The sequence below is a fragment of the Carcharhinus amblyrhynchos genome, chromosome 3, assembly GCF_965287045.1.
Source record: "Carcharhinus amblyrhynchos chromosome 3, sCarAmb.v2.hapA, whole genome shotgun sequence".
NCBI lineage: Eukaryota > Metazoa > Chordata > Chondrichthyes > Carcharhiniformes > Carcharhinidae > Carcharhinus > Carcharhinus amblyrhynchos.
This window is the reverse complement of record NC_137326.1, coordinates 42,035,838-42,058,038: the sequence shown is the minus strand read 5'-3', so window position 1 is coordinate 42,058,038 and position 22,201 is coordinate 42,035,838. Positions and strand designations below refer to the sequence as shown.

Genomic DNA, 22,201 nt, shown 5'->3' with positions numbered 1-22,201 from the left:
ACGACTCCCTTCCATAACTAAACCACACGTGGCAGCATACAAATGAAGGAAAGTCTTGTTGTCACATGGAACACCATCGACCATTGTGTTACTCAACAATTTAGCTGCCAAGATGGGAGGAGTCATTGAGTGCCTGTCAGTGTGTGGGACGATTTCATTGTGTGGTCTGATGTATCCTAATGTGAGGATGTAGCTCAGACCATCAAGTATAAGGTAAATAGCTCAGAAGGAATGAAGAAGGCACCCAACACTGTCCCTTTCTGTTTGTGGTGTCTGTGATTGTCTAATCTGACTGTGGTAGCAATAAACATAGTTGCATTAAATTCCTCAGGGTAGTGTTCTTGGCCCAACCATTTTCAGCTGCTTCATCAGTGACTTTCTTCCATCATTAGTCAGAAATGAGGATGTTTGCTGATGATGGTACAATGTTCAGTACCATTTGCGACTCCTCGGATACTAAAGCAGTCCATATCCAACTGCAGCAAGACCTGGATAATACACAGGCTTCAGCTGACAAGGAATGTACATGGCATATAAATGAGGATCTAACCATTGCCTTTTAACTTTCAATGGCAGTACCATTGTTAAATCCCCCACTGTCAACATCCTGGTGGTTATCATTGACCAGAAACTGAACTGAATTAGCCATGTAAGTACTGTGACTTCAAGGGCAAGTCAGAAGCTAGGAATCCTGTAGTGAGTAATTCATCTCCTAATCCCCTCTCCTCCTCATAAAGCCTGTCCACCTTCTACAGGTTGCAAGTCAGGAGTATGATGGAATACTGTCCACTCACTTGGATGAGTGCAACTCCAAAAATATCCAGAACAAAGCAGCCAGCTTGATTGGCATCCCATCAACAAATATTCATTCCCTCCACCACCGATACATGATGACATCTGTATGTACCACCTACAAATTACACTGCAGGAACTCACCAAGATTCCTTAGACAACATCTTCCAAACTCTATTACCATCTAGAAGGACATGGGCAGCAGATACATGAGAACACCACCACCTGGAGGTTTTTCTTCAAGTCACTCACCGTCCTGACTTGGAAATATAGTTCCTTCACTATTGCTGGTTCAAAATCCTGGAATTCCCTGCCTAACAGCACAATGGATGTACCTACATCACATTGACTGCGTTAGTTCATCAGCATCTTCTCCACAGCAATTAGGGGATGATAAATGTGGATCTAACCAGTGACATCCACCTCCCTTGAATAAATTTAATAATTCCACATTCTACAACAGTTCCACACCTTGCCTCCCCTCTGTCACTGACAATCGCAATGTCCACTGAGCTGCAATGCTGAAAGAAAAGCCACCACAGAACAAACATTACATTCTAACTTTAGCAACTGTGCCGTTCAGTATTTCCTCCAAAAGTGAATAGGGGAGGGGATGGCCAAATGGTACTATCACTAGACAATTAATTCAGAAACTCAGTTAATGCCTTGGGGACCCAGGTTCAAATCCCACCACGGCAGCTGGTGGAATTTGGATTCAATAAAAAATATCTGGAATTAAGAATTAATTAAGTCCACTCTGCTTTCAAGCAGCATGGTGGCACAATGGTTAGCACTGCTGTCTCACAGCGCCCAGGTTCAATTCCCAGCTTGGGCCACTGTCTGTGTGGAGTTTGCATATTCTTCCCATTTTGTATGGGTTTCCTCCGGGTGCTCCGGCTTCTTCCTACAGTCCAAACATGTGCGGGTTAGGTTGTTTGGCCATACGACGTTGCCCCTTAGTGTCAGGGGTGGCAAGCAGGGTAAGTGCATGCGGTTATGGGGATAGGACCTCGGTGGGATTGTTGTCAATGCAGGCTTGATGGGCCGAATGATCTTCTGCACTGTAGTATTCTATAAAGTGCATTCACTTACTGCCTGAGTTTCAGTTGTGTTTGCCTGGTCTAGTGCTCCTTTGCAGTGCTGCCCAAGTACCTGGAGCTCCCATCTTGGCAGCTAAATCATTGACTAACAGCGGTCGATGGTGTTTCACGTGACACAAGACTTTCCTTCATATGTATGCTGCCCACGTGTGGTTTAGTTATGGAAGGGAGTCGTGAACTACGTGGCCAGTTGACAGCCTTTGTCACCTAGCAGCCATTCTGCTTTGATCTGGTGACTACAGATGGCCTTGCTGGATGAATTTACACAGTTTTAGCCTGTGAAGATCCTGGGCTGGATTGCATCACCTCAACATGAACTGGATCAATCTGGGCTGTGTGGCTGGCTGGCTGACAGGCAATATCAAGGGCACTGATGGAGTGATAGCAATAAGGGGACACAGGCTGTCAACCAGAGGATGGACAGAAGGGTTGTGTTTTGAAGGAGCCACTGCCATTCCAAAGAGGCAGCACTGCAACAGTCCTAGTAACCTGTTGGAAGGCAGATTACTGAACTGCCATGAAATCGTAGCGAATATCAACCATGATTGCAGCTATCTAAGCCTGCATGAACAAACTCAAATGCAATAGTTTTAGTCTCAGCTTTGACAACAGTACTCAGTGTTGGATGGCTTCTGCTTGAGGTGCACTGAAAGCTGAGACATCGGCTATCAGACATTATATTGTGGTTAGGTCCACAAGCATTCTCTTGGAATTGGGCATTTTGACAGGTTTTTTCACAGGCTTGCCAATGAACCAAGCATACAATTGTGCAATCAGCCTTTTTCTGTCTGCAACTCCATCAAAGACTTTATTTGAGTTCTTTGCAACAGAGCTGGTGTGTAGCCTTGCTCTCTGGGGAAGTGGCACCTGCTGTACTTTTCTATTTGCCCTGCCTGCAGTCCACTTATGTCTGGTTACTCATCACACGCAGACCTCCTGAAGTATGCTTAGTGTCAGTATCTGAGCTGTGCACGTCAGGTCAAGTAATGGTATTTCTTCCTCATCCATCTTTTATTTTTCTTCCACTTCATGCTCCTGTACTAATGCTAGGCCAGATGGCAGCTTTTGGGTATCTGAAAGGAGAAAGGTGCAAGGATAGAGTTCCATTGAATGAAAGGGGGAAAACAAAAAGTATATGCTTACATCAGTTGAATCTTGTAAAGCAGAAGAGGTTTTGGAATGAGGGATTAGATGGTTGTGAGAGAAAATTAGGTAGGAATTTACCAACATCTGTGGTTTCAGCCATGCCACTGCCCAAGGCTCCATTTGTGACTTCTCTAATGATGCTGAGTAACTTTCCATCAGGGTGCAGACATGCACCCTACTTGTAATGTACTACCTAATCCTGCAAAGAAGGAGAAATATGTCCGTGAGTGTGCTGTAATTTGTTTGGGTGATGTGTCTGTCACGTTTGAGTAGCTGGCAGTGTGTGCAAAGTTTAGGAGTGAGTCTAGCAGGAGTGCTAAATGTGAGAGTGAGTTGAAGCCCTGAATGTAAAGTATAAGTTGTAGTCGGTAGGGGTTGTTGGTGGGTGAGTGAAGGGGATTTGATGAATGAAGCCATGTGTGAGGCTGGTTCATCTGAAAGGATATAGGTGGCACAGTAGTTAGCATTGCTGGCACACAATGCCAGGGACCCGGGTTCGATTCCCAGCTTGGGCCACTGTCTGTGTGGAGATTGCACCTTCTCCCTGTGTCTGTGTGGGTTTCCTCTGGGTGCTCTAGTTTCCTCCCACAGACCAAAGATGGGCAGGTTAGGTGGATTAGCCATGCTAAATTACCCCTTACCATCAGGGGGACTAGCTAGGGTAAATGCATGGGGACAGGAGATGTTATGGGGTGAAATTGGGGTCGGTGCAGACTCGATAGGCTGAATGGCCTCCTTCTGAACTGTAGGATTCTATGATTCTATAATATGGCATTTGAAGGTACATTCACTGACCTTGATATAAGTTGTATAAGGTCATTGAAATTCTTTTGACATTGCATCCAGATCCTCAGGTTTACTCTGCTTTTGGCTGAGATGGACCCCCACTCCCTCTGTCTGGAGGGTCCCCGGGTTCTTTATGGATAGAGGGCCTTTTTCTTCCTCTCCAATCTTTACACAAGAGATCTCCAATAATACAACTTTGAGCAATCTTGGGAATGCTCTTTTTCCAGTTGCACCATTAATTAGTGTTCTCTCCCAACCATTTTCTGCACCTGTTTCTGCCAGAAAGTAACTCCCATTGCAGAGGTGTACAGTAGTACAGGCTAATTTTAAGTTGTGCTCGCCTCACATGAACTTGGACAGATTGCATACAGCCAAACAATAGCCAGTTTAGCATTTGGCTATGTGCTAATATTTAAATCAGCAGGCGACACAAAGTTTGCATGCTGCCTGCATCAGAAGTAGTGGGTGCTGATTAATCATGCATTGTGTTCCCTGTGTCCATCTTCAGGGCTCAAAGGCAGGAAGGTGCCACAAATTCCATGATTTTAGGGATGATATATTAGCATGGATAAAAGATTGGCTAACTAACAGGAAACAGAGTCAGGATAAATGGGTCTTTTTCAGGATGGCAAACTAACTGGCAGAGATGATTACTAAGGTCTCAACTACTTATGATTTATATCATGACTTGGAAGAAGAGACCAACTGTATTATACCTAAATTTGCTGATGATACAAGGATAGGTAAGAAAATGGGAGGAACACACTAAGAATCTCCAAAATTGCGTGAGTGGGCAAAAACATTGGCAGATGGAGGAAAGAGCGAAGTTGTCCACTTTGGCAGGAAGAATAGAAAAGCAGAATATTACTTAAATGGAGAGATATTGCAGAATGCTGCCATACAGCAGAACCTAGATTCCTTGTGCATGCATCACAAAAGATTTTGCAAGGGAATGAAGTAGGGAAGTATTGCTCAAAATATACACAATGTTTGTGAAACCACATCTAGAATATTGTGTACAGATTTGGTCATCTTACTTATGGAGGGACACGCTTGCATTAAAAGCAGTTCAAAGATGGTTCACTAGATTGATTTTTGGGATGAGGGGTTTGTCTTATGGGGAAAGGTTGAGCAGGTTGAATATATACTCATTGAGACCAGAAGAATAAGAAGTGATCTCACTGAAACAGATTCTGAGACTAAACAGGGAAGAGGAAGATGCTGAGAAGATGTTTTCCCTTTTGTGGAAATTTAGATCGAGGAGGAACAGCTTAAAATTAGGTGTCTCCCATTTAAAACCAAGGTGAGGAATTTGTTGGTGTTTAGAATTCTCTTCCCTAGAGAGCAGTGGAGGCTGGGTCATTGACTGTATTCAAGACTGAGTTAGTTAGATTTTTGTTTGACAAGGAGGTCTACAAATCACCATTTTCATTAATCAAATCATTAATTTAAATGTGAAGATGTTAGAAAATGCAACATATGTGAAAATAAAAGATTTGCAGCGACTGAAAGTTTTACTAAGGATGATTCATAAGTCTTTATTGTTTTTGATTGTTGTGGTTTTGCTTCGGAAGCTAAAATGTTTTATTTCTGCAGCTTGCAAAAGACAAAGAACGCCTGCAAGCTATGATGACACACCTGCATGTGAAGTCAACTGAACCAAAATCTACTCCTCAGCCTGTAAGTAGTGATCTATGGGCAAAATGATAAATGCTTACAATAATCAACATATGCACCAATTTTTGTATGTTCTTGCTTCTGAGCAGTTTTTGACTTACCCCTATCACTGACTTGCTCTAAAGTTCCTCAATGTTGATACTTGTGTTGTTATTTTGCAGTTGTAGGCAGATTCACCAGTTCACCTAAAAACACTGCTGGTCAGTCATGCCACTCCGGCTGTGGACACTGTAGCGTCAATAACTTTAATGAAATAAAATATAGGGTCGTCTCATAATTCTAATGGTGGTATATTAAGGTTCCATTCAGAAGGTTTCATATTTACTTGCCTGCGCATTGGTGTTTGAACATAAATGCCTTTATTGCATGAGCTATATCAGCTCTTGCCTATATTGCCATGTGGAGCACCAAGTATTAAATCCTGTTGCCAGACTGGGGTTATTGATTCAAAATACTTGCACGACTTGTTCTGTCCCACAAAACTATAATTTCTGTCAGCTGATCGTTAGAGGGGTGTGGATGGCAAACATAGAAAAAGGCATTTGACCCTTCCAGCTGAAGGAAGGGAACGTGTAAACAGAATATTCCGGTGGGGGATGGGAGAAATTAGTTTTTCAGAAATGAGAAAAAAAAGTGAAAATACAATTTTTAATTCTTTTTTCTAAGATTTTTCTGACGCCTAAAATCAAGGAGCTATGTTTGACCATCCCACAGAATAAGGTAAATAAATAATTTGTAACCTAATAGCTATACATAATGCAATTGTGCAATACACACACACACATACACACACACACAAAGAATGACACAGAATGTATATGGTTCTTGGCATAGAAAACTAAAGCCATAAAGACCTAATAGGGATTTACCACGGAGTTCAATAAACTTCTACTAACGTTCATACAAAAAAGTAATTCCACTTAATGTTAACAGGTAGTAGGTTACATCATAATCATTATTCTGCTACCGTCTGTAATTCTTTAAATGAATTAATCAATTGTAATGGAAAGATTACCTTATTTCTTGCTTGAAACATGTATAATTCAGTTGCTGAAGGTACCCAGCCAACAACAGTATCATTCAACATCAATATCTAAGAATTAATTGAGCATGACTGGGCCTTTAGTTGCCACTTGCAACTTCAGTCAATATGTGTTGATGCAAGATAATGGAAAGCTAGTAGTTCATCTGCACAGAGTGGATGCTGAATAAAGAAGAATAAAATGATGCACACCATGTTTTAACATTAGTCATAATTAGGAAAATATCTCTGTTAACAATCTCAGATTTGATAACAAAATGTTCCGGTGTCAGAATTAAGCTGTTAAATTTGATTCTTGATGCATAAATATGATGCCTGTGAGATGACATTTTACTGTTAGACTTGTAAGTATTGAAAAAATATTAAGAGCAAAGCAGGAGTAAAACAAGTAAAATTCATACCCTTTGTTTTCTGTGCTATTTGCGAATTTTGTAATATGTTATAGAAATGAAATAAAGGGCCCGATTTTACCATTTTGATTGTAAGTGCTGAATCTGGGCACAATTCAGATTGTTCTCAGGTGCCCCCGTACGCACTTAAGCCTGAAAAAAAAATTGCGAATTTGAATTGCATTGTGGGCTGGGCTTATCGCACCCGAAATACTTCAGCTCTGATCAGAGCTTTGAATAGCGCATATGCAGTGAAAAAAATTAGAAAAATGCGTCCCTGCAAATGCATTTAAATTGATGTCGCGCTCGTTTCGGGCACGGTTCGGATTGCGGCCATTTTCAGGCCTTGGTAAAGTGGGCATCTGTGCAGACGCGGGTGCGGATTGCGCTAATCGTCTCATGCCTGACTATTAAGTTTTGGGCGTGACACAATGGTAAAACTGGACCAAAGTGTTGTATTCAAATATTACAGGAAACAAGGAATTATATTTTACCATAATTAATTTAAGATCAAAATTATGTACCCTGTACTGTGAACTATATTCTGCAGCAGTTTGGAAACTAACTTGTAACGCTGCTTCTCAAAACTACTCTGTATCATGCTTTACCATGAAGCATTTTATAGAAATTTATCTCAAACTTAATTTTTAGTTAAACCAAAAAGGGTATTTAAATGCAATTTCCAGCAATATTGCAAATGCATTGTGACATTTTTCAATAATTGTTAGTTGGATATCTATCTTCCTTTTCAACTCTAAATGATTCACTCCCCTTTTGTCCATTTCTGTAGTTTCATATTTCCCCTTTCTTTGAGTTCGAGTTGAATGCCTATGTTGTAATAGACTATTAGTTTTTCTCATTACCTGGTTTTCTTAAACAATTACTTCTGCATGTTGTGAGTTAATTAAATAAAGAAACTTGCATTCATTGAGCATCTTATAATTTCTGCAAGCTATTCTAAATTACTCTTGAAGTGGAGGCATTTTTGTGGAGACAGATACTATAGCCAATTTGCATGCAGCAATGCCTCATAAACGGAAGATGAAACAAATGACTGATCTGTTTTTGGTGATGTTGGTTGTGAAAGGAATGTTGACAAGATCAATGCAAGTTTTATACTTCGAATGTTGATATAATTTACTGTCACCAGAATAGGCAGACAGAACCTAAGGTTAAAAGTCAAGGTCAAAAGACATTGCAAAATGAGTTATTGCGATGTTTAATAAAATTGGAAGCATTGAATCAGTTTGCAATTGTGGTCTGGATCCCCAAAGTTGGAAGGGGGCAGACAGATTTGCGAAGATTAGCATCTCATAGTGGATAAGCTGATGATGGTTGTTCAGAAAATTTTGAGTAGGGTGCAGTGAATTGCAATGAATAAGTCATTCAAACAAGTCATTTTGCCACAGATTTCATGATTATATTTTACTTAGAAATGTAGAACCATAGAGTGCAGAAAAAGGCCCTTCGACCCATTACATCCTTGCCAACAAGAGACAAACCATCCAATTATTCAAATCCCATCTTCCAGCAGTTGGCTCATAGCCATGTATGTCTTGGCATTGCAAGTGCACATCTAAACATTTCTTAAAAGTTATGAGAGTCTCTGCCTCCACCATCCTTTCAGGCGGTGAGCTCCAGACTCCCACCATCCTTTGAGTGAAAAGTATTTCTTCACATCCCCTCTAAACCCCGTGTCCGTTGCCTTAAATTTATTTCCCCTGGTCACTGACCCCTCCATGTCGGGAAAAAATATGTGAAGCATACCAAATATCACTGATTTATCAGTAAGGGAGAGTTATAATGATTTTGATGCAAAGGATAAGTGCTTTAGTTTGAAAGTTGCCCTTTACTCTTGGACTTAATTTTCATCTTTAAATTACTCCAAATGTATCTTCTATTTTGATTGTTCTGCTAAATTCCAGATAACAAGTCTTTATTCCTGTTATTTTATAATTTCCCAAACATAGAGAAACATTAGAAATTGAAATACTCCTTAAAAAGGAGAAATTTCACATTACATTTTGCCTCTCATCATCAGAGTTACCTTTACCAGAAAACTTGCATCATACATTGATTATGATGATTTACATCTAACCATTAGTGAGAAAGAAAGAATAATTGAATAGCCCCAAACAACAGAAAGGCATTTTGACGTTCATTCCTTCCAATGCAATCAGCGCATAAGCCTTATACAATCTGCTCATTGCCATGATGTTAGCATGCAGCCAGCGCTAAATGCTTTGTTGAGTGGCTACATGCCTCAGCAACGGACACAGGTTCATGCTGGGTTAACGATTTTGAACCTATCCTATAGTACTTAAAGCTGCAGGAGATGCTGGGTAGGGCTGGCAATGTGTTTGAGCAGAAACATGGAATAATGGTGGAACAGGATGAAGAGCATTTTCCAACGTAACATACGTGCCTTGATGCCAGAGGTCGACAGGCAGAGATGTCTTCTGCCAAAAGGAACCAGGAATTCTTCTAGATAGACACTGTGAAACCAATGGGAGCAGTTAACCGTCATGTTCAATACCTGCAGTGTAGCCCCAAGGATTTAGATGTAGTATACAAGAAGTTCAATGATCTCTCTTGTGTTCAAAGTGAGTGAATGCATCTTCAAATACTCACGTGACTGAAGACTATACCAGCAAACCACCTTCACTCATCTACCATCATTGTCTGTAAACATCATCATTGCACTGCCTCACACCAACTCAGCTTGTACACATTTTCAGCTATTCCACCAAGACAAGCATATTACCCAAACAGGTTTAATCACCAAAACATCTTCCCCACTCTCTTGCAGGACAAAGTGAGACACAAGCACAGGCAGCAGCACCTAACTGGTGGGGAACAAGGACAGATGCATGTCCTTATCTGGATTGAAGAGACAGTGCTTTCCCAATAATCACTATAGATTTACAAGTTGCAGATGGTCTGAGTAGGCACTTCATGCTTACCCTGACCCCTTTCCTCACCACAGCCTTATTCTTGTGCTTCTCTCCTTTCAGATACCCAAGAACTGTACTGTAGGGAGTCATATAGAGATATGATCTAGATGCAATGAGTCACTCGCAGCCAAGAGAGAGAGAGAGAGGGGGTACCAGAGGGTGAGGTTGGTCATAATTTCTGCTCTGTACAGGATATAGGAAAAAACTGATGGGATTGCACAAATGGTAGGTGCATTGGCAGACCTGCCAGTGAGCTTACTGACATCAAAGAACATGGAGTTCTTCAGAAACCTTGCACAGGGCTTTATACAGAGCTTGGAGCTTATCCTTTCCAGCAAAGAAGTGGTGGCTAACTCCTTTACCATACTTGTGGACTCAAGACCCAACAATAATGCAGCTATGTGAGAGTAAATGAGGATATTAACTGGAGTGTTCAGATCAAAAATGGCATTATTGGCAAAAAACCAGTGTTACACATTGCCCAATGTCACAATTTAACTACTCTGCATATTCCAGCACATGTTTCCAGTGCCTGGACTAACAATTTTCCCAATGGCACCCAGGACCAGCTGCACCAGAATTGTGTGTGTGCCACACAGGTTGAAGTATGAGGGCTGTAAGGTTGTATTTTGTTTTAATCTTTTTTTAAATAGCTTAAAATGCCAATGAACAGAAGTACCTCTACTGTCCAGGCAGTCTTCACAGCTGGTAGCCTCTACACTTGTTCCAATGCAGCCCACTGCTGCCGCCCCCCACCCCCTACCCCACCTCCCACCAACCCCCAACTGAATGGAAACCTCAGCTACAGGCGGTCATTCTTTAAAAGTTAGGTCTGCAGAGCAGGGAGTGAAAATCTGGGGTACTCCTGGAGCATAAAGAAGTATTCCCTAAGTTGCAAATAGATTTCAATATTCAATAGAATTTAGCTAATATCTCATTGTTTTGGATTTACAATTGCCATACAGCACAGAAACAGGCTCTTTGACCCACCATGTCTGTAATGATCATCAAATACCAGTCTATACTAATGCCATCTAAATGTTCATCCAGGATTTTAAATACCTAAGAAAATAGGGCGGCATGGTGTCAGAATGGTTAGCACTGCTGCCTCACAGCGCCAGACACCCGTGTTCAATTCTGATCTTGGGTGAATGTGTAGAGTTTGCAATTTCTCCCTCTGTCTGTGTGGGTTTCCTCCGGGTGCTCTGGTTTCCTCCCACAAAGATGTGCAGTTTAGGTGGATTGGCCATGCTGAAATTGGCCTTTGGTGTCCCAAGATGTGTAGTTTAGGGGGATTAGTGGGGTAAATGTGCAGGGTTACGGGATAGAGCAGAGGGTTGGGGGCCTGGGTTAGGTGTTCTGTTGGAGAGTTGGTGCAGCCACAATGGGTCGAATGGGCTCCTTCTGCACTGTAGGGATTCTATGATTAATTAAAATATACTACCAAAATTATTTTTTCTGGGGGTGATGTGCATTCACCATTTTTATATTCTGTTTTGACTTTCATGTATTAACTAATTTTTTACTTGATTGCTAGTAATGGAATGTTTGTTCTGCCTCACTGCAGTTCCTTGCGTTTTTTTAAAGTGATAGGCTTACAGACAGAGCATTTTTTTTCATTTGCCAGCTTTACTGAGGCTTTGTCAGCTTTTGTTTAAATGTTTTTGGCCAGCTTTTGCTAGTTTCTAGGTTGCCATCTGTATTTTAAGTTTTGAGTGAGTGCTGTTCAATTTTTGAATTGAATCTAACCCAGATCACAAATGGAATGTATAAATGACTTTAGTTGGCAGAACACCAGTGGTATTGTCAAGGGAAGTATACACATTATAGGGTAGCTGCTAAACAATCCCAATCAGTGACTGCTATGGTCTAGGTAGGTGGTCCTATCATAAACATTTCAGCACTTTCCATATTGTTCAGCTATGATAATGCTAGTTTATTAAAATGTCCAGTTGGGATATAATTGAGTAAGTGTGGCATGAAGGAGTTAACTGTACAGAAACTCTCATGTAACATTTCAAAAAAGCTATAAGGCATTAATTGGAAATTCTTCACTGGACTGACATGCTACCTCAGAATATGTGGAGGAGTTCTTCATGAGGAAAAATGGCAGTAGTTCCACTCTTGAGTTAAATTTTTCGACAATAAAATCTACACATATTAGATGTCAAGTATATTATCGCAGACTTGGTACTATGAGATCGTTATAACTCTGTCTTAAGGTGGACTTTGTGTAAATGATAGTTAATGATTTCACAAATAATGCTGCATTTCGTCTGAACCAACTGCTAGCAATTCCAGCCAGAAAAGTACGACAGTTTTGGGTCAGGCTCTCCTGATTTCCCTATCCTGTTCCCATGAAAGATCAAGTACTCTGTTACATTGTGGTGCTTTTTCTAGTGGTTTGGCTGAGAGACGTTGTTAGCTCACCCAACCAAGCCAAGTGAATTTGAGAAAGACAAGTTCTCAAGATTCAGAACTATTTTCTGGCCCTGTTTAGGAATTGAGCAGTGCTTTGAATGGCAGCCTTTTAATGACATGTGACATGAGTGTTGAAGAAGTAGTTTAAGCAGGAATGATGCAGTGCAAGTCAAACACCACTGGAAATAAAACAACGATATATATGATATAATGTTACATACCCTTGGTAGTTCTCAAAGAATGGAATTTCTAACATAGAGAAACAACAGCCATTCAGCCTAAGATTTTCCATTGTCAAAAGCACAGATTGTCTTAGGCCTTTTTTTATAAATATCACACTTGTGTATAACAGTGATTTAGTTTTAAGCCTGAATTTTTTTCCAAATCTTATCTTTAACTCCAGAGTAAGAATTAAAATAAGCTCCCAACTTTCCAATTCTAGTCAACGTATGGAAAATATACCTACCACTGCATTCAGTACCACTGAATTCAATTCCATTTTATGTCAAAAACAGAACATATTTATAAATATGAGTGCAGAACACTTGGTAGTAACAGTTCAGAGTTTCAATGGAGCACACGTATTGTTTTGTTATAAATATTTTGCTTTGCAAAATTGAAATTAATGTGGCAATTTCAATTGTCATCTCAATACAAGACTTACCGATAGTTAACCTGTGTTCCATTGTCAGTGAGTTTCAGTTGCATGCTTGGTAACTTGATAATTATTTTCCGATGACGAACAGAATAACCCATGCAATTGATAAATATTAATATTGTCTTATTATCAAGGAGAAGTGGGCTCTGATGATTAATCATTCTGCTGGGTAACAGATGTCAGAATGTGAGCATACTGTTTATTAGCAGAATTATGCATCATTAAGTGCTACCTTTTAAAGCAAGCTGAGAGTAGCAATTTTTGTTGTTAAGAGATTTCAGTTTGCAAATTACTGCTTTATTTAATTTGGCAGTTTACAGACAGACCAAAATTAACATTGCAGTTTATAAGATGTTTCCATTAACTGTTATACATTTCTCATTTTGCATGGTTAATAGTAAAAGTAATATCTATAACAAAGGGTAAAAAATACTTGCCAGGGATTTATAAACAGTCAAAAGCACTTCTAAACCTGTTCAATGGCACCTAACAGGTGATCAATATAGAAATTAATATGTTTGTCTTACGGAGCTGCTGCAGCTGCAAGAAACAACATGCAGTGTATGCTGTCTTGAAGGTTAATTCGTTTCCACATCAAATTTGCTAAACAAGTGGAAAAGAGTATGATATGGGAAATACCTGAGCCTGAGTTGAAATGAATAATTCTGATGGAAAATGCTTTCAAGGCAACACTGTAAAGATACTGAATTTGAAATGTGATTCATAGAGCTTAGCAATTCTGTTTTTGTTTTAAATAGTGACCAGTTTTGTTTAAAAAAGCTGTCCCATTTTGAAGATTTAGTAAGAATATTGTAAAAGAAAATAAATATTAATGTCAAACTCAGCCAAAAATAAGTGGTGCTGCTAAAAGTCTTCAAAATAGCAAGAGGATGAGGCAGTGCTCCAGTTTCCTGGCTGTCTATAGTAAGTTTTTAAAAAATCTTGGCAATTAACCAGCAGCTAGTTGAAGTAAAAAAAAACAAGTATTCTTAACTATTGTCAAAAGATGGGATCATATTTTTCAAAATTAAGCTAAAGTATATTGCGTGTTTGAGGTGAGGGAATGCTGCCATATAAGCATATTTTCTCATAAGTTTTCATGTCACTTTTTGAAATATCCTAATACTTTTATATCAGTGAACACAACATTATATCGTACTAACAACACATTACTTTTTCTTTTATTATGGAATGTAACTATTGTTTAAAAAATAGAGCTTTTGTCCTTATTTAAATATGCATTAGATTATTTAAAGGCATGTTATGAAAACTACTTTTGTTTGTTTTTGTAGATGACAAATTTCAAGTTTATATAATTACATCATGCTTCTCCTGTCTTAATATTTGATAGAGGACAAGGCTTGTGATTAAAATTTTATTTACTGTGCAGTGAGCCAAGAGATGTAAAAAAAACAAATAGCTTGAAAATTACTAAACTAAACCATGTCTGTTTGCCTTTATATTTCTTCACTTGTGTTTGGAAAGGTTATTTAATAGGGCTGATCTGTGATGGAATTCTGTAATTTGTGTGGTGTTTTAAAGTAAGCAAGTGCATAACCTCCAGATAATGACTATTAGCAGGACTCTGGTAATTGGAGAACTTGTGAACAAGGAGGTGCAGAAGGGTGAGGTGTTAAACATGGGTGATACACTTTTCACCTGAACCCTTCTGCCTCCATTGCTACAGCAGGCTGAATCTCATCAGCAGTAATTGATGCCGTTATCAAAAAAAAATTGAAAAGTGACACTTCCAAAGCAATTGACAGAGTTGACATTCCATTAATTTGTTAACGCAATTCACAAGTGATTGTCATAGATGAAACACCTTTCCCCACGACGCCCGCGTTGGTGCTTTCTTTTCTACCGATTGCAGTCATATTTAATTTGGAAACTCAGTTCCTTTGGCAAATTAGCAATTAGAACAATTTTGTGGGAATATGTATTTGTGTCATTAGTTTTCCTCCAAATTAATAGCAAGAGCAGAGGTCAGTCTGAAATTTTCCAGTTGACTGGAGTGCCTCTGTTGAGATTTGGAGCTGGTTTGGAATGGCTGCAGCTGCAAGCTAGAACAGAACAGCTGCTTACAGCCATTCTGGCTTCAGAGCTCCACTTTAATTAGTTTACCTCATAGCTATTATTGCGAATATCACTGTCTCCTCCTCAAAAAATTACTGTTTCGATAAAAAATTCTTCAGACATCTTGTGTCACTATGGGCTGATGATGGGGTCAGTTTGATGCAGCATTTAATCATTAGATCACCTCCATAAGCATCTCTTAATTAGAGTCCTTTCAATACAATTTCATCTTTTAATTAGCTGAGATTGTCTGCTTCCTCTGTAGCTTATTAGTGGCAGCACAGTGGTAGGTGTGATTCGCACTGTTATTTGTCAAGCCTGTTAAAGCTTTCCCCTTTCTCCTTTTTTCCACCATTACCCAAATCTCATCCTCAATCTATCTTTGTAGCTGAACCTGGTATCGAATGTCACGTTATCAAAGACTGCATCCGAGGCATCTCCACAGAGCTTACCTCACACCCCTACAACACCAACAACCCCCATAACCCCCGTCACACAGGGACCCTCTGTTATTACCCCAACCAGCATGCATAGCATGGGACCCATCCGGCGGCGATACCCAGACAAGTACAATGTGCCAATATCATCAGGTAGGATCTTTTGTTCCAGTAGTCATTGATGTATTCAGTTTTTACTTTGCAAATTATTACCTGATGAAAGGTTACTCTTAAAATTATAATGAGAATGAATCAGCTGTAATATATATTATTTTGTGTTACAACTTTGGAGCTACGTTTTCCCCCAAGTACATTATAGACGTTAATAGAAGTTTATGTCTAATTTCAGACATTGCTCAAAATCAAGAATTCTACAAAAATGCAGATGTTAGACCTCCCTTCACATACGCTTCATTAATAAGGCAGGTGAGTACAATTCTTGATTTTTTAAAAACAATCTTGACATTCAGATACTTAAGTAAGAACATAATTTTGTGAAACACTTAAAACCCATGAAAGTTGATATGTAAATTGATCAACAACAAAGTATTTATTTATTTATTAGTGTCACAAGTAGGCTTAAATTAACATTGCAATGAAGTTACTGTGAAAATCCCCTAGTCACCGCACTCTGGCACCTGTCTGGGTACACTGAGGGAAAATTTAGCATGACCAGTGCAGCTAATTATAAATTATCACCTTGACTGGGTGCTAAAAATATTGAAGCACCTCTGAGTATTATGCATCTTGCTGTAGCTTTTGCTTTAATATAAATGCATAATTATAAGAAAATTAATTTGCTAATTATGAAAATAATCTAGTCAAGGTCCATTATCTTTGTTATAATTCACATTTTTCTTTATCTACATTAAAACACACTTAGTGTTGAAATAAGGTAATTTAAGAATATGAATTTCTTCCTCAAGTTCATAAATTTCTGTTAATTAAAAGAAACATCTACAATTGTCATATCACAAACTGTATTTTTGTCTCAGGCAATTCTTGAATCTCCAGAAAAGCAGCTAACACTAAATGAAATATATAACTGGTTTACACGAATGTTTGCCTACTTCAGACGCAATGCAGCTACATGGAAGGTAACTAATTATAATTTAAAGAAGAAAATGTTCCAAATGAGTTCTTCTGTTAAAAGCCTAAGAATCTCAGCTATTCTCTTGCTCAAAGTAAACACGACATTGCATCTGACTTTGGGATATTTGCCACGAATTGTCAGCGATCTAAACTGTGATTCTCACAATTAATTTCCTTTGATCTACAGAATATGATGAAAGAAGCTACAATAGATGTTTTCACCTCTGCCTTTATTCTATTTTATATATAGCAAACATGCTAGTACACAACGATACTAGATAATCATCCTGTCATCTGAACTAAACGTGCTGCAAATGTTCAGGCATGATACACCAATTAGATGAAAGAATGGCTGTTTGCCTTGCAATGCAAACAGAAGATGCAGTCTTTGTCCTTGTGTTTCATGTCCTTCCACATACCATAGTTCATTCCATAGTCTGTGCTTGCAACAAGAGTTGGAGCTGTGCCTGCTCATCTGGAATTTGTTGAATAAAGAACACTATCTTGCAGTCAGCAGCAAAGCTGGGGGGATCACTGCTGACTGCGAAGCTCACTGCATCTTTCCCTTTTCATGGTCTTTTGGTCGGGTATTCCTCCCCCGGCTGAGCAGCGATGCTTCAGCTCAACCAATCCACCAAAGGAAATGACAAACAGGAGCAATGGAAAGCACTTCCCCCAACACCACTGCAGGTAAGTATTTATAAAGATCTCAAAAGTTTTCAGTGAGTGGGTGAAGGCTAGATGGGGGATGTGAAATCAAGCTGGAAAGGGTCCTGTGAGGATTGGTGGTCAGGTAGGGGGGTGTGGTTTAGGTTGTCACATTGATGGGGTGGGTAATCGGGAGAGGATTGGCAGTCGGGTCTGGGAAGAGTGGGCATTTGGGTTATGAGCAGTCAGGTGGACAGTTAGGTCGGGAGCATATGGGCATTTGGGTGAGGTGGTGAGTGGGCAGTTGCAGCAGGGGGCAGGTGGGCAGTCAGGTTAGGAGGTGTGTGGGAAGTTGGCTCCCAGCATACGGGCAGTCAGGTCATTATGTGAGTGGAAAATACAGGTGTATGGGCAGTCAGGTCAGAGGAGGGTGAGAAGACAGGTCAGTAGCTGTGCTGGTAGTTGAGTTGGCGGAGGATGGGAAGTCAGGTTGGAGGGTTGGACAATTGGAAGGGAAATTGTATCATTTGAGCAGTCAGGCCAGAAAGATGTGGCCAGTCTTTTGTGGGGGTGTGTGTTTAGTTCAGTGGGCTGGGCTGTCAGGTTCTTGGGGATGCAATTGGGTGAGTAGCCAGTTCAGGGAGGTGATTGGGTATATGGGAGGTGCTGGGTTGAACTGTGCTGTTAATCATTGAGCCCCAGCAGAGATTAAGAAGTGTAACTATCTTAGGGTAAGTATATGGGTAAGTAGTGCATACCTAACCCAAGTCTCCAAAAGTGTGATTAGTTGAGGGAAATTTGCAGCGTAATTAAACCCTTCAATGCTTAAACTTACCAGGCTATTAGAGCACTTAAGTGTATGTCAGGACCTCTGATGGATTGTAAATCAGACTCCTTAACATTTGCAAAGGCTGGCATTAGAAGATCTGGCCCATCATTACATACAGTTTGTATATGTGGAGAAAGCTTTCATTTGTGTCTTTCTGTAAGCTTAATACTCATTTGCAGAGCTGCACGTGCCTACAGTCAAGAAAAAGGGTATTTTAGGTGAAATATTTCACAAGTAGTGTAGCTTTTGTATTGCAAATTCAAAATGGAGCAAAATCAGTTAAAGACATCGATCAGGAAGATTACATGAAGTAACTTGGTAACTGTTTGTTGTTCTAATATGTTAAATTAATGTCATTCCTCAATTTTATTTCCAAATTCTAAAACACGATTCTTTTCAAGTGAGTCCAAATACAAAGGAATTACTACCAGTAGAGGTGTTGGTCCACATGGCCACACTTCAGAGCACAGATTATGGTGATTCTAGAATTGATGGTCCCACTCATGTACATTTTATTCGCTGAAATATCTACGTTAATACAGTAAACAGCTCTGCCTCATATCCCTCTGGCATCACTGATGATTCCAAACCCTACGCTCATAGCCTAATGTATCATAACTCAGCCCCCACTTCTGCTGATGGTGAATGAGCGACTAACTATTGGTTCTGAATAAGTAGCTCCTTCTGGTTGAAGAATGTTTGTAGACAGGTGACTTTTAGAGACCAATTGGCTTCTGATAGCTGGCTGACAGTAAATTGTGGGTTGACTGGCCTTATTGTTTGGTTATTCCTTTGATCCAACAATTCTGCTGTGGTGTGTTTTTGCACATCTTAAAGTGGCGGAAAACTGGTAGATTATATATTTTACTAAATTGCTTGAAAGGCAGTTTTTTGGCGATGACATGCTCCCAGGTCTCTGAGACTTTTTAAAAATTCTTTCATGGCATGTGGGCATCACTGGCTGGGCCAGCATTTATTTCCCATCCGTAACTGCCTTCCATTTCAAAGGGCATTTTAAGAAGTCAATCACATTGCTGTGGATCTGGAGTCACACGAAGGTCAGACCAGATAAAGACAGCAGATTTCCTTCCATAAAGGGCATTCGTGAACCATATGGGTTTTTATGGCAATTGAGATTGATTTCATTAGACTTTGAATTCCATTTTTTTAATTGAATGCAAATGTCATCATCTGCCACTGTAGGATTTGAACCCAGGGCCCCAGATCTCACCCTGAGTCTCTGGATTACTAGTCCAGTGACAGTACACTACGCCACCACCTCCCCATAAAACTGAGCGTGACAAAGAGTATATACCTACTCATAACAACACGGCTGTTAACTCTTTTTCTGTGTGTCCCACAATGTCTAATTCTTTGGGCTGGATTTTCCAGCCCCCCCCCCCCAGGAGGATTCCCCCAGTCCCAGCCAAATTGACCCCTTGCAGCGGTTTCCCCAGTGGCAGAGCAGGTGAGCCACGCAAAAGCCCATAGACTTCAGTAGGACCAGGAAATCTTGCCAGTAGCCAATATCTTGCCGTATCCGTGGTGCCGAAATCTGCCAATGGGGGCTAGAAAATCCTGTCCTTTGCCTTTCTGTTTGTCCTGCGATTTTTTTCTTTAATTCTTTGGATTTCTTTTTTTGAACATAGCTTTAAATACTTTATATTGCACTTTTTGTATATTTTTATTTCTGATTGACTTTTTTTCTCAATTTTATACATTTGACCTACACTGTTCTTTAAGTCGTCTGATTTCTCTACGTATCTTTATTTATGTTGTCTCTTTCTTTTGCTTGGTTGGTACCTGCTATGATGTGGATATGCCAACGTTGGACTGGGGTAAACACAGTAAAAAGTCTGACAACACCAGGTTTAAGTCCAACCGATTTATTTGATAGTAAATTCACTAACTTTCGGGTTAGTCCCTTCGTCAGGTGAATGGAGAGTTCTGGCCTCAGACAGAGCATATAAAGCACAGACAGTTTACAATGTCTGTAAACTGTCTGTGCTTTATATGCTCTGTCAGAGGCCAGAACTCTCCATTCACCTGACGAAGGGACTAACCTGAAAGCTTGTGAGTGTACTATCAAATAAATTGGTTGGACTTAAACCTGGTGTTGTCAGACTTTTTGCTGTGGTAGCTGCTAACCAGATGGACCATATATCCATAATACTGGATATTTGATTTAATAATGCATGTAAATATATTTGTTTTTCCCATCCACCCCTGAAAGTACTGACACTTGATGGGCTATGGAATCCACAGATCCTTATCATCCTCCAGAATGTTTCTGAAGTTGTATTCTCATGTGCAAAACTAGGCAGTGACTGTTGGCAAACTGTTCAACCATAATGGGCAATATTTCAGTGTCCACTCCTGTCCTTATCTAATATCTAACTCCCTTTGAATATCTACAAGAAATTCATATTTATCATAGATTCCAGCTGTAAATTTCAGTCTAACTTACACACTTTCTTCATATTTATAGCCCAAAAAGTATTAGCTTATACAGTATGCTTTATTACCATTGGTAACTTTTGTTGCTTGTACCAACATTCAAAATTGAAGCAATACATTAACAAAACTGTAAATTTATTATTGAGAAATTATTCCCATTCTTATTGTAGACCCATCAAGTCAGTACCGACTCTCCAAAAGAGCTTCCCACCCAAGTCCATCCCTGTAACTCCAAACAGGGGGCGGCATGTTGGCACAGTGGTTAGCACTGCTGCCTCACAGCTCCAGGGACCTGGGTTCGATTCCCAGCTTGGGTCACTGTCTGTGTGGAGTTTGCATGTTTTCTCCGTGTCTGCGTAGGTTTCCTCTGGGTGCTCCAGTTTCCTCCCACACTCCAAAGATGTATGGGTTAGGTTGATTGGCCATGCTAAATTGCCCTTTAGTTTCCCAGGATACGTAGGTTAGAGGGATCCGTGGGGTAATTATGGGGGCATTGCGGGGATAGGGCCTGGGGGGATTGTGATCACTAGGCCAAATGGCCTCCTTCTGCACTAAAGGATATTATGGTTCTACTCTATGACATTTACCCCATAAATTTCCCTAACCTACACATCTTGGGATACTAAGGGATAATTTAGTGTGGCCAATCCACCTAACCTGAATATCTTTGAACTGTGGGAAAAAAACAGAGCACCTGGAGGAAACCCATGCAGAAATGGAGAGTACGTGCAAACTCCATGCAGTCATCCAAGGCTGGAATTGAACCCAATTCCCTGGCTCTGCAAGATAGCAGTGCTAACCATTGTGTCACCCTGTCATTTGTTTAGAACTCTTGAGCTTACACTTAGCCAGAAAGGTGATTATCATAGGTAGTGTTCAAGAAACTTTACCATATAAAATTATTAATTAATATTGGATAACATATTCTGAATTCTTGAACAATTTCCATAGAAAAATAATGGACATACAATCGAAATTGACTGCATTATATAAAGCTAAAGGCATTACTCATACGTGTAAAATATTTTGCTGAATTGTATAAATATCTATGTTGCAATTAGCTGTTTTGCTTCAAATTAGCACAATAATCAAATAAATGGGTTTTTATCAAAATAGATAATGAGGACAAATGGAAAGTCTTTTATGAGGGAAGGGTAAGTCCCTATTTTGTTTCACAAGGTCTGGAAAGTTTTTGTTGTGTCGTGCTTGACAAAGTAACTAGTTTCAGAAGCTCCACCTAACTCACTGAAAGGTGTTTGAAGCCCAGGATACCTCTGCTATTTTGTTCCTTCAAAATTATAGTGAGGAAGTAATTAATGTACATGGTAGAGCAGGTGAGTTCAATTGCATTCATGTTCCCACATTAAGGCTGAAAATAAACAGATAATTATAATGCTGTATAATGTACCTGGAGCTTAGATAATGTTTCAGAAGGGAAAATTACATAAAAGAATTTCTGAGGACATTTGAGAAGAAAACTTTGGCTTCCCTTTTATGCAGAAGATTTATCTTCCTTACCAATACCCAACCCTTGAACATAAGCTGTTCTTAGGATAAGAAGATCTACTCTTCATATACTGCTATAAACGTCATTACTGTCATTGTTTGTGTCAACCTGCACAAAGGTGTGGTTGAGGATTACTGGAAGTAGCCCTCGTCTGTTTTAATACATGCTATGATGTGGGAATGCCGGCGTT

The 22,201-nt window shown here is 39.8% G+C and overlaps 1 protein-coding gene across 11 annotated transcripts in view; it reads left to right on the top strand.

Moving 5' to 3' along the window:
* foxp1b (forkhead box P1b) overlaps positions 1–22,201 on the top strand; it is a 492,035-nt gene that overhangs the window by 432,061 nt on the left and 37,773 nt on the right. For 10 of the 11 annotated variants that reach the window (XM_080183569.1, XM_080183534.1, XM_080183525.1 and 7 more), the window contains 5 exons: positions 5,421–5,504; positions 6,168–6,221; positions 15,430–15,631; positions 15,828–15,904; positions 16,474–16,575. In XM_080183569.1, coding sequence (XP_080039695.1) covers positions 5,421–5,504; positions 6,168–6,221; positions 15,430–15,631; positions 15,828–15,904; positions 16,474–16,575 — 519 coding nt within the window. The remainder of the gene's footprint in view (positions 1–5,420; positions 5,505–6,167; positions 6,222–15,429; positions 15,632–15,827; positions 15,905–16,473; positions 16,576–22,201) is intronic. The other variant, XM_080183572.1, reaches the window with a different exon arrangement.